Raw genomic sequence first — 12,870 nt, 5'->3', positions numbered from 1 at the left:
TTTAATCTTCTTTTTCTTAGATAAATCCCTTTAACATTTCATATAATAAGGGCTATGTGATGATGAACTCCTTGAACTGGACCTTATCTGAGAAGCACTTTATCTGCCCTTCCATTCTAAATGATAGCTTTGCTGGATAGAGTAATCTTGGATGTAGGTCCTTGCCTTTCATGATTTTGAGTACTTCTTTCCAGCCCCTTCTTGCCTGCAAGGTTTCTTTTGAGAAATCAGCTGATAGTTTTATGGGAACTCCTTTGTAGGTAACTTTGTTCTTTTCTCTTACTGCTTTTAGGATTCTCTCCTTATCTTTCATCTTGGGTAATGTAATTATGATGAACCTTGGTATGTTCCTCTTTTGGTTCAACTTCTTTGGGACTCTCTGGGCTTCCTGGACTTCCTGGAAGTCTATTTCCTTCACCAGATTGGGGAAGTTCTCCATTATTTGTTCTAATAAGTTTTTAATTTCTTGCTCTTCCTCTTCTCCTTCTGGCACCCCTATGATTCAAATGTTGGAACGTTTAAAGTTGTCCCAGAGGTTCCCAAGCCTCTCCTCATTTTTTTGAATTCTTGTTTCTTCATTCTGTTCTAGTTGAAAGTTTATTTCTTCCTTCTGCTCCAAACAATTGATTTGAGTCCTGGTTTTCTTCCCTTCACTGTTGGTTCCCTGTATATTTTTCTTCACTTCACTTTCCATAGCTTTCACTTTTTCCTGTATTTTGCAACTATACTGAACCATTTCTGCAAGCATCCTGTTTACCAGTGTTTTGAACTCTGCATCAGACAGGTTGGCTATCTCTTCATCTCTTACTTGCTTCTCTGGAGTTTTGATTTGTTCTTTCATTTGGGCCGTATTTCTTTGTCTTGGCACAGCTAGTATGTTGTAAGTGGCAGAGCCTTAGGTATTCTTCAGGGCAGGGCCACCCACATCGGTGCTTTGTGGTGCTGTATGTGGGAAAGGGGTCAGAGAGGGAACAATGTCGCTTGCTTGGCTCTCATCTCATTCATCCTGCTTTCATTCATTTCCCTTCATTTTATATAACATGTAGTCATGGAATCTGACCAAAGCCAAGAGAGACTAGGAGGAGCTCAAGGCACCCTTATCTCTATTTCTTTTCTTCCACCTCATTTGCTAGGAAAAATGTCCAGGAAGTACACTAGCTACAAACAACAACAAAACAGTTCATAAGGCAGACTGTTTACACAGAAGTTCTTTTCTTGGAAACATTCTACAATCATTAGTTCACAGAGTAGCCTTGTGAAATATGGCAGAATAATCATATTATTTCCATTTTATATGGCGGAGAAACAGAAATGACTTCCACAAAGCTAGATACCTCATTAGAGACAGCTAGAGCAAGATGAGAAACTATAGCCCACTATCTGAGTTGCTCCCTGTTTTTTGTAACTAAAGTTTTACTGAAACAGAGCAATACTCACTTACTTACATATTGCTTAGTGCTGCTTCCACACTAAAATAGCAGTGTCAGAGAACTCTGACCCACAAAGCCTAAAAGTATTTACCGTTTGGTCTGTTAAGAAAATCTCTGCGAACCTCCACTACAAAATTAAAACTCAGTGGGTTGACTGCTTACCATATCATTTATCCCAGTGTTTGTTTTAGGAATAGGAAATGTTTTTTTAGGAATAGGAAATTTGACCTAAGAAACATGATGTTGTGAAGAGAATAAAGAATTACAAGAGACAAAAACAAATCAAAGCCAAAAAAAAAAGATTATTTTCCTGGGTGTGCCATTTACTGTGTGACACTTAGAAAGTCACTTTACTACTCTGGATCTGTTTCCACACCTGAAAAATTGAGGGATTTGGGCCATATGAATGTTAATTATCTTTCCAATTAAACTATTATAGTCTACACCAGCAATTTCAACCTTTTTCACTTCATGGCACATAAACTAATTACTAAAATTCTGTGGCACACCAAAAAATATGTTTTTTGCCAATCTGATAAAAATAGGTGTAATTTTGATTCATTCACACCAGGCAGCTATTGTTGTGTTGGCTGTTGTCATTTTTAATTTGACAACTTAAGGGAAAAGAGGTCAGTGCCCCGACTAAAAAGTCAGATATTGCATGTTTTAAAAATTCTTGCAGCACACCAGTTGAAAATTGCTTATCTACACAACTTAGTTTATAGATTGGGAAGCAATAGTGAAGGCATAAAGATTCTTAAATTGTTGCATTTTATTTTTTATTTCTCCATGTGGTTGAAAAAGCAGTAAGGCACCTTAATTCTCTTCATCATCACAACAATCTTAAAAGTAATATTATCTTGATTTTATAGGTGAGGAAACTAAGGCTCTAGAAAGGACTGTCTTGCAAAATGTTACCAGCACGTGATTATTGGTTCATTGTCTAGTGTATTAACAGCATAGCATGTATAAAATCAAGGGCCGTAACTGTAAAGTGTACAGAGTAAGACAGATAATGTAAATTCTGTTTGGTTCTGTGGTGAACCAGAGACCACATGTCCTGCTTAAAGGGAGCAGCTGCTATTCAGCTAGGGCTAATTGCTGAAATACTGTCATGTGGGTTCAATATTGCCAGATATTTAGATTTTACAGGAGAAGCTAGATGTCTCAATTTTTATTTTAAATATTCCAATTTTTAAATGCTGGCAATTGATTTAAATGTTTAAAAAACAAAGTTGGCGGGATTTGGTCCACATGATGATAGTTTACAAATGTAAATTTTTTATGTCTGATCTTATTTATTTGTTACTTAGAAAATCTAATTTTTCAGTGGACTCAGACTTAGAGGTAAAAGCTCTCAAAGAGGATAGCTTACAGCTCTTGGCAATCTGTTCCGGGCATTTTTCTTTGGCATCCCTCATGCTCTTAGCCAAAAGTTTAGCATATTCTGTGTCCTCTTCTTTATTTTTCTTAATACATTGTTTCTTCAGAGGAACATGCCAATGTTTGTCTTGTAGGATGTGTGGAATGACAAGACACTGAATCTTGGGTGCATTGGTCCTAGGTTTCTCTTTAAAAAATATTTTATTTATTTTTAGAGAAAGGGGAAGAGGGGGAGAAAGAGAGGGAGAGAAACATCAATTGGTTGCCTCTCGTGCGCCCTTAGCTGGGGACCTGGCCCACAACTCAGGCATGTGCCTTGACTGGGAATTGAACCAGCAACCTTTCAGTGCGTAGGCTGGCGTTCAATATACTGAACCACACCAGCCAGGGCAGTCCTAGGTTTCTTACCATCTTTGTTTAGGGGTTTTCTTACTACATGTTGGTGGACATCATCTTTTGAGAGATTGAAAAGTTTGTGGATTCTGCTAGCTCTTTTGAGCCCCAGGTGACACGGCAGAGTAGTATCTATGAGACCAGAAATATCTTTCTCCCTCTTTTCTACAATGCCGAAGTTGAGAACACTGAGATTGGCATTCACACTGCAACCCTGACAAATCTGAGCTTTCTCTCTCTAGTCCTCCTTGGTCTATAATAAGAATTCCCCTTAGCAGACGGATGCAACCATGGGTCAAGACATCCTGCTTCATGGGGAAAACTTGTTTGTCATTCCCATCACTGATTAGAACCATATAACCCTTCCATTCTTCACCCAAAGTGTCAGCAACTTCTGTGGCCATATACTTCTCATAAAAGGTATGAAGTTTGCATTCATAGTCCACTTGAATAAGTTTCTTGCAGCCATTGGCTGGAAAAGAGATGTTCAGTTTCATCCTGAAGCAGCAGACGACCTCCAAGGCTCCATGAAAAAGAGCATAAACTTTTTTTTAATGGAAAGATTAGTGATTTAAGAATATACTGATACCTCAACATCAATGTGAATTCTTCATTAACCAAAGTAATGGGGAATAGGGAGAATCACAGCATCAGTATCAATCTCATTTTCCATTGAATATTCTATCAGAAGTACTCATAATAAAATCACGTGATTAAAAAAATTGCTTCTCTTTATTTCAGGCCTTGTGATGAAGGTATTAATAAACATACAAAGAGTAAGCAGTTCACCAGAAAAAAAATAGATCCTAGATAATATTAAAATGAAAAAAATCAGTTCTTAAGTAATTGAAATAGACTATATTTGCATGATGAAAAATCCAAATATAATTAATGTATATTGAATAATATTGAATAATGTTATTTTTAATATGCATTAAAAATAATGGGGATGGATAGGAGTTATTGATTTGTAACTTTTAAAAGACATGACAATTTGGGAAAGAAATTTATGTTGTCATTTTTTAACTTATAGAAAGCCATTTGAGAATATTGTACATGCTTTTTCAAACAAAAGACTAAGCTATATTTAAAGTAAAGCTCTGACCTACTTACTAATAGTTGCCAAGTGAATTAATAAAATGTTTAACTTTCCATTCAAAAAGCTATAGGTGTGACAGTATTTTATTATTTTTTAAAGTACTCATTAAAGAGAGCAGGAGAAAGATGGAAAGGAAGAAATGAGTACATCTTTGGAACTTTTTGGCCTTTATGAAATAACCACACCACTAATTATATTTCCGTGAGGTACTGTGATTTTGAATATAGTTCAGTAGGTTAATTATTATTTAAAAGTTTAAATAAAATCATCAACGTGGTACTGGAAAAAGAAATTTAAGCAAAATGAATTAATTTTCCTCATTGTAGTCAATTAAAAAGTTTAAAGATATCTACCCACTGGGGAAAAGACACTCAAAGACCATAATAAAATGTTAAGAAGATGAGATTAAGATAGTAGCCTTAAATTGTGACAAAACTAGCAATGTCATATTGAATGTTGTTTCAACATGTTCAAAATGAAGCAGGATTCCAGCCCCCCACAAACTTTTTAGTTTGCTCTCACTTCTGGCTTTCTTCAGATCAGAAGAATCTCTCCCATTTACATGTAGTTTGGAAATGCTTTAAATCACAGTTTGGGGTTTTGTAAAAAGAATAAGTAGCCTAATTATTTACATTTATTTAAGTACCCCACTAACAATACTCTTACTTAAAATGATGGGAACTCATATGAAGTGATAAAGTGTCAATAAAGGCTGGACAAATTTCTTAATCTCTCTGTCCCACAGCTTATCTCTCAAATGAGGATAGAATTGTTGTCAGAATTAAATAAATCATACAACATACTTGGCATATAGCTAGTGTTTAACAAAGATTAGTTTTTATCATTATTATACAATAAATGGTTACTCACTCTTTTGTTGAGACAAATAACAGGCCACAGGCTGCAACCCAGTGTGCAACAACAGCAGAGACAACCACATAGCAGCCATTTCACATTGACTGGGAGAGCCTTTTTCAAACATGCATTCACACGGCCAATGCTGGTCTTAAACTCTTCCGGGGCAACCTACAACAAGGGTACAATCTTAAAAGGTTGTGGGCAACTTTCCACTATTTATATCTAAACCTAAAGAAAATGTTTGTCTTATTACAAGTACTTTAAGGAATTACAGGTTCAAATATATTTCTTCTCTACCTTCCCCAATAAATATATATTACATACTCCTGGATGAGAAAGCAAAAACAATATAATTTCATGTTTGCAGAATTTATTCTGATGTTCAAAAACAATCTCTGAAATACCAACAATAAAATGACAACAATAGAATTGGTGGTAAAGGATACACATCAAGGTGTTTTCTTACCAAATATTCTCAATATTAAGGCAATATTATTTATAGTTTCCAGTCACTCTGACTAGCAGTTGAGTAAGATCAGGACCTACATACTACCAGAGGAAATGGAATTAAAATTAGACTTCAGCAATGTTCTTAGATAATGTTTAAAAAGACAACTCTCAAACCTTTTCACCCTGGCAAATTTGCAACATAACAATTTTAACACTTGGCATTGTTTCCATTGTTTGTAGATAAAAGCTACACTAGTAAAAGTTTCTGAGCTGATTACATGCAAGGACTGGTCTTAAGACATAGCAGAGTTACTCTCAGTCAGCCAGCCGGAGGGAAGGACCCACCAAAGAATGACCCAACAACAATCTAAACCCAATTACAACCAGAGCCAACAAAAACAGCATAAAGGGCATCCCAAGAGCATCGAGATCAAGACATCAAGGACACTGCACCATTGTATCACACAGGTTTCCTACCACAGAAGTCTACACCATGAAGACAGGGAGTTAAAGCAGATCAATCTAACACATAGAAACAAACAAGAGTCCCCCCTAAGATGGGGATACAAAGAAGGAACTCCCAATCAAAAGGAAAGGAGGAATCCCCAGAAAGAGTGCTAAATGAAATAGAGGCAAGCAAGCTACCAAATATTGAGCACAAAATAATGGTTATAAGGAAGTTCAATGAGCTCAGTGAGAACTACAAAGAACTCCAGGGAAGCTACAAAGAACTTACTGTGAACTACACCAGCATGAAAAAGGGCATAGAAACTATCAATAAGAGCCAGGAGGAAATGAAGAATACAATTTCTGAATTGAAGAACACAGCAGAAGGAATTAAGAGCAGGCTAGATGAAGCAGAGGATTAAATTAGTGAGCTGGAGGACAAGGTAGAAAAAATTTACAGACAGCAACAAAATGAAAAACAACTAAAAAAGAATGAAAGGGGTTTAAGGGAGATGAAGGACAACATGAAACGTAATAATATGCATATCATAGGAATAACAGAAGGAGAAGAGGAAGGGATAGGAAACCTATTTGAAAAAGTAATGAGAGAAAACTTCCCTAACGTGATGAGAGAAAAAGTTACACAAGCCCAGGAAGCACAGAGGATCCAAATCAAGATGAATCCAAAGAGACCCAATCCAAAACATGTCATAATTAAAATGGCAAATTTAAAGACAAAGAGAGAATATTAAAGGCAACAAGGGAGAAACAGCCAGTAACATACAAGGGAGCCCCAATGAGGCTATCAGCAGAAACACTACAAGCCAGAAGAGAATGGCAATAAATATTCCAAGTAATAAGCAAAGGACTGCAACCAAGACTACTCTACCCAGAAAGACTCTCATTTAAAATGGAAGGCAAAAAAAGAACTCTCCAGATTAAAAAAAAAAAAAAAAAGACTGAAAGAACACATCACCACCAAACCACATTGCAAGACATGCTAAAGGGATGGCTTTAAGAAGATGAAGAAAGAGAGAGAGAGAGAGGAACACAAGAACTAAAGAAAAATGGCAATGAATAAATACCTAACAATAATAACCTTAAATGTAAATGGATTAAATGCTCCAATCGAAAGACACAGGGTAGCTGAATGGATAAGAAAACATGACCCACTACATGCTGTCTATAAGAGAACTACCTCAAAATAAAAGACCTACAAGACTGAAAGTGAAGTGGTGGAAAAAAATGTTCCAAACAAATGGCCCTAAAAAAAAGCTGGGGTGGCAATATTTATATCAGACAAAATAGACTTCAAAACAAAGGCCATAAAAAGAGACAAAGGAAGACACTACATAATGCTTATGGGAACAATTCATCAAGAAGATATAAACATTCTAACCGTATATGCACCCAACACAGGAACACCAAAATATATAAGGAAAACTTGGACGACTTTAAGAAAGATATTCATAGCAACACATTCATCATAGGGGATTTTAATACCCTATTGTCAACAATGGATAGATCTTCCAAGCAAAGGATCAGCAAGGATATTGTGGCATTGAACAACGTGCTAGATCAAATGATCTTAATTGATATATACAGAACCTTTCACCCCAAAGAATCAAAATATATATTCTTTTCAGATGCACATGGAACATTTTCAAACACAGACCACATCATAGGACACAAAACAAGCCTCAACAAACTCAAGAAAATTGAAATCACCTGAAGCATCTTCTCAGCTGACAATGGCTTGAAACCAGAAACCAACATCAAGGAAAAAAACCCAAAACATTCAAATTCATGGAAACCGAATAACATGCTATTAAATAACGAGTGTGTTAATAATGATATAGGGAAGAAATCAAAAGTTTCTGGAAAAAAGAAAATGAACGCACAACAGTTCAAAACCTATGGGACACAGCAAAGGAAGTCCTGAGAGGGAAGTTCATAGCATTACAGGCCTACCTTAAAAAGACAGAAACATTTCAAACAAACAACCTAACACTACGCCTAAAAAACATAGAAGCGTTTAAAATAAATAACCTAACCCTAAATCTACAAGAACTAGAGGAAGAACAACAAACAAAGCCCAGAGCAAGTAGAAGGAAGGAAATAACCAAGATCAGAGCAGAATTAAATGACATAGAGACTAAAAGAAGAATTCTAAGGGTCAATAAATCCAGGAGCCGATTCTTTGAAAAGATAAACAAAACTGCAATCCTTTAAGCAGACTAATCAAGAAAAAAAGAGAGGAGCCAAATAAATAAAATCAGAAACAAAAGAGGAGAAATTATAACCAATACCACAGAAACACAGAGGCTTGTAAGAAATTACTAGGAAAAACTATATGCCAAGAAATTTGAAAACCTGGGCAAAATGGACAAATTTCTAGAAACATATAATCTCCTAAAACTGAATCAAGAAGAAACAGAAAGTCTGCATAGATCAGTAACAATTACTGGAATTAAAGCAGTAATCAAAAAACTCCCAGCACACAAAGCCCTGGACCAGACGGCTTCACAGGCAAATTTTACCAAATATTTAGGGAAGAGCTAATGCCTAGTCTTCTCAAACTATTGCAAAAAAATTTCAAGAAGAAGGAAGACTCCTAAACTTTTTTTATGAGGCTAGTATTATCCTAACTCCAAAACCAGGTAAAGACTCAACAAAGAGAGAAAACTACAAGCCAATAGCACTGATCAACATAATGCTAAAATCCTCAACAAAATATTGGCAAACTGGATCCAGCAAAACATTCAAAAGATCATCCACAACTAAGTGGGACTCATCCCAGGGATGAAAGGATGGTATAATATTCATAAACCAATAAACATAATACACAACATAAACAAAGTAAAGACAAAATACACATGATCATATCAATAGACACTGAAAAAGCATTTGATAAAGTACAGCACCCATTTACGATAAAAACGCTCAGCAAAGTGGGAGTAGGGGGACCATACCTCAACATAATAAAGGTCTTATATGAGAAACCTACGGCCAACATCATACTCAACAGGCAAAAACTAAAAGCTTTCCCACTAAGATCACGAACAAGACAAGGATGTGTCTTGTCTTGTTTTACCACTTCTATTCAATGTAGTATTCAATATAGTATTGGATGTTCTAGCCCACAGTGATCATACAAGAAAAAGAAATAGAAGGCATCCAGATTTGAAAGGGGGAAGTAAAACTGTAATTATTTGTAGACAACATGATGGTGTACATAGATCCTACAGGTTCCACCAAAAAACTACTCCATCTAAAAAGTGAATTTGGCAAAATAGCAGGATGCAAAGTCAGTATTTAGAACTCTGAGGCATTTTTGTATGCCAACAGTGAAGTATCAGAAACAGAAACTAGGAAAAGAATCCCATTTACTATAGCAACAAGAAAAATAAAGTACCTAGGAATAAATTCAACCAAAGAGGCAAAAGACCCGTACTTGGAAAACTATGGAACACTAAAGAAACAAATTAAGGAAGGTACAAACAAATAGAAGCATGTACTGTGTTGATGGATGGGAAGAAAAACATCATTAAAATGTCCATACTACCCAAAGTAATCTATAGATTCAATGCAATCCCTATTAAAATACCAATGACATATTTCAAGGATTTAGAACAAGTATTTCAAAACTTTATATGAAACCAAAAATGACCCCGAACAGCCACAGCAATCTTAAGAAAGAAGAAAAAGTAGGAGGGATCACAATACCTGATATCAAACTATACTACAAGGCCACTGTAATCAAAACAGTCTGGTACTGGCATAAGAACAGACACACAGATCAGTGGAACAGAATAGAGAGCTCAGAAATAAAACCATGTCTCTATGGTCAATTAATATTTGACAAAGAGGACAGAAGCATAAAATGGAGAAAAACAGCCTCTTCAACAAATGGTGCTGGGAAATCTGGAATAGTATATGCAAAAAAAATGAAACTACACCATCAACCTACACCATACATCAGAATAAACTCAAAATGGACAAAAGACTTAAACATAAGCTGCGACATTATAAAAGTCCTAGAGGAAAACATAGGCAGTAAAATTTCAGATATCCCATGTAGCAATATTTTCGCTGATACATCCTCTAAGGCAAGGGAAATAAAGGAAAGAATAAACAAATGGGACTACATCAAATTGAAAAGCTTCTGCATGGCTAAAGAAAACATTATCAAAATGAAAAGGGAACCAACTGTATGCGAAAACATATTTGCCAACGATACCTTGGACAAGGGTTTGATTTCCAAAATACATAAAGAACTATATGACTCAATGCCAGGAAGACAAACAATCCAATTAAAAAATGGTGGGGAGAAAAGGCAAACAACTGTAATTGAATAACAATAAAAATTTTTAAAAAATGGGCAAAGGACCTGAACAGACAATTCTCCAAGGAGGATATACAGAGGGCCCAGAGACATATGAAAGGATGCTCAGCATCACTAGCCAACAGAGAAATGCAAATTAAAACCACAATGAGACACCACTTCACACCAGTCAGAATGGCCATCATTAACAAATCAATGAACTAGTGCTGGCGAGGATGCACAGAAAAGGGAACCCTAGTGCACTGTTGGTGGGAATGCAGACTGGTGCAGCCACTGTGGAAAACAGTATGGAATTTCCTCAGAAAACTAAAAATGGAACTGCCTTTTGACCCAGCAATTCCATTGCTGGGATTATACCCTAGGAATCCTGAAACACCAATCCAAAAGAACCTGTGCAACCTGATGTTCATAGCAGCACAATTTACAATAGCCAAGTACTGGAAGCAACCTAAGTGCCCATCAGCAAACGAGTGGATCAAAACACTGTGGTACATTTACACAATGGAAGACTACGCAGCAGAAAGAAAGAAGGAGCTCCTACCCTTTGCGAAAGCATGGATGGAATTGGATAACATTATACTAAGTGAAATAAGCCAGGCGGTGAGGGACAAATGCCATATGATCTCACCTTTAACAGGAACCTAATCAACAAAACAAACAAGCAAGCAAAATATAACCAGAGGCATTGAAATTAAGACCAAACTGACAGTAACCAGAGGGGAGAGGGGAGGGGATAATAGGGGGAAAAGGGTGAAGGGTTTACAGGAACAACTATAAAGGACACATGGATGAAAACAAAGGGGGGTATGGAAACAGGGGAGGGAGGTGGGGATAGTTGGAGTAGTGGGGAGGGATGGGGGAAAAGGCAGAAAACTGTACCTGAACAACAATAAAATTCAAAAGTATTTAATAAAAAAAAAGAGAGAAAGAAAGAAAATACATTAAAAAAATAGAAAGCTGTCAGACAGTAAAATCTAGGAGAAAAAATCCAGCATCTGACTGGGCAAGCAAAACTTATGAAACTGTTAGGAAAAAGCTGTTGTAAAATAAATCCCTGATTAGCATGTTTGGTATAAAAAATATAGAGTTTTACAATTCTTCTAAGAAAAAATATACTCCTGGAATCACTTTATTAAATTTGTGTCTTTTAATCAAAACTATAAAAAATATACCTGTTAGCAGATGTTGGAAAGATATATGACCACAGAACTGAGCAGTATCACAATTAAAACATCAATTATATTAGCTTTATTAGAATCATTTGTGCTACCCAATAAGGTTAATTGCTTAACCCATAAATTTGACTTTTTTCCTAATATGTTAACTAACAACAATTATGAAATTGTGAGGCTCAAAGTTTGTATTTACATGGGTAAATTAATTTTGTATTCCATCTAGATGGTTGGCAATATGATGTAAAGAGAGTTAATGAGTAAAAAGAATTCCAATTAAAAGACTAAATTTCCAAGGAAGATATGAAAATAACTTCAGAGAACTATGACTTATAACTGAAAATATTAAACACTAGCAGGGTAAGCACATTAGACAAAAAAATCCAGAGTTTTAGTAATTTATTAGCTATGGCAAATTTGAGGCAAAATCATTGAATTTTTCTGAGTTTTAGTTTTCCATCTATATAAAATGAGAATAATAGTCTTTGTTTTACATATCTGACAGGGAATAGGAATTATACATTAGAAAGAACCTCCTGACGGAATGCTTTGAAAAAGGAAGTCAGTGAATCCTATCTCTGGCTAAATTTAGAGAAAGAAAAGCAAAGCTCTTTTACATGAAGTCTTATTCAAACAACTTGGCTATACATTTAATTATAAACAAAGGATAATGTGCTACATTTTGAATTCAAATCCAATGCTGTTCAATTCTTTAAGTCTTCAGAGCAAAAAGGATATTCTTTTTATTTTATATTAAAGCAATTTTTATAAGAGTTTCAGTTTATTTGACCCAAACTGAGGACACGCCATGACATGATGCAAGATGCTCTTAAAAGGTGTTCTTTTTAAAAGATTTTTAAAATTTATTTTTAGAGAGGGGAAGGGAGGGAGAAAGAAAGGAAGAGAAACATCAATGTGAGGGTGCCTCTTGCGTACCCTGCACTGGGGACCTGGCCCACAACCCAGGCATATGCCCTAGACTGGGAATAGAACTGTCAACTCTTTGGTTTGCAGGCTGGTACTCAATCCACTGTGCCACACCAGCCAGGGCTAAAGTAATAAAATAAATATATTAAAATGAAAACTTACTAAAATTTCAAACTACAATCTGCATTTTGACTTTTCAAAAGCAGCCAGAATTGTCTTTGAAAAAAATCTATTTGGGTAAAAATAAAAGTCATAAAACAAAGATCAAGATAGAGGAAATTAGAACTAGTTAACTACTGATTTTAAACAATGTAAAAGAAATGTTTAGTTAACTGTGTGGAATCAGAGTTAATAAAATATCACTCA

At 35.6% G+C, this 12,870-nt stretch overlaps 1 protein-coding gene and 1 pseudogene across 1 annotated transcript in view; both read right to left on the bottom strand.

The window, feature by feature from the left end:
• CHIC1 (cysteine rich hydrophobic domain 1) overlaps positions 1-12,870 on the bottom strand; it is a 53,068-nt gene that overhangs the window by 23,269 nt on the left and 16,929 nt on the right. Inside the window, exon 3 of the mRNA XM_024555290.4 lies at positions 5,176-5,331. Within this exon, the coding sequence (XP_024411058.1) occupies positions 5,176-5,331 (156 nt within the window). The remainder of the gene's footprint in view (positions 1-5,175; positions 5,332-12,870) is intronic.
• LOC112300100 (small ribosomal subunit protein eS6-like) lies at positions 2,302-3,703 on the bottom strand (annotated as a pseudogene).

This window comes from Desmodus rotundus, chromosome X, assembly GCF_022682495.2.
Source record: "Desmodus rotundus isolate HL8 chromosome X, HLdesRot8A.1, whole genome shotgun sequence".
Taxonomy (NCBI): domain Eukaryota; kingdom Metazoa; phylum Chordata; class Mammalia; order Chiroptera; family Phyllostomidae; genus Desmodus; species Desmodus rotundus.
The sequence above is the reverse complement of the archived record's forward strand: the minus strand, read 5'-3'. Positions and strand labels throughout refer to the sequence as shown.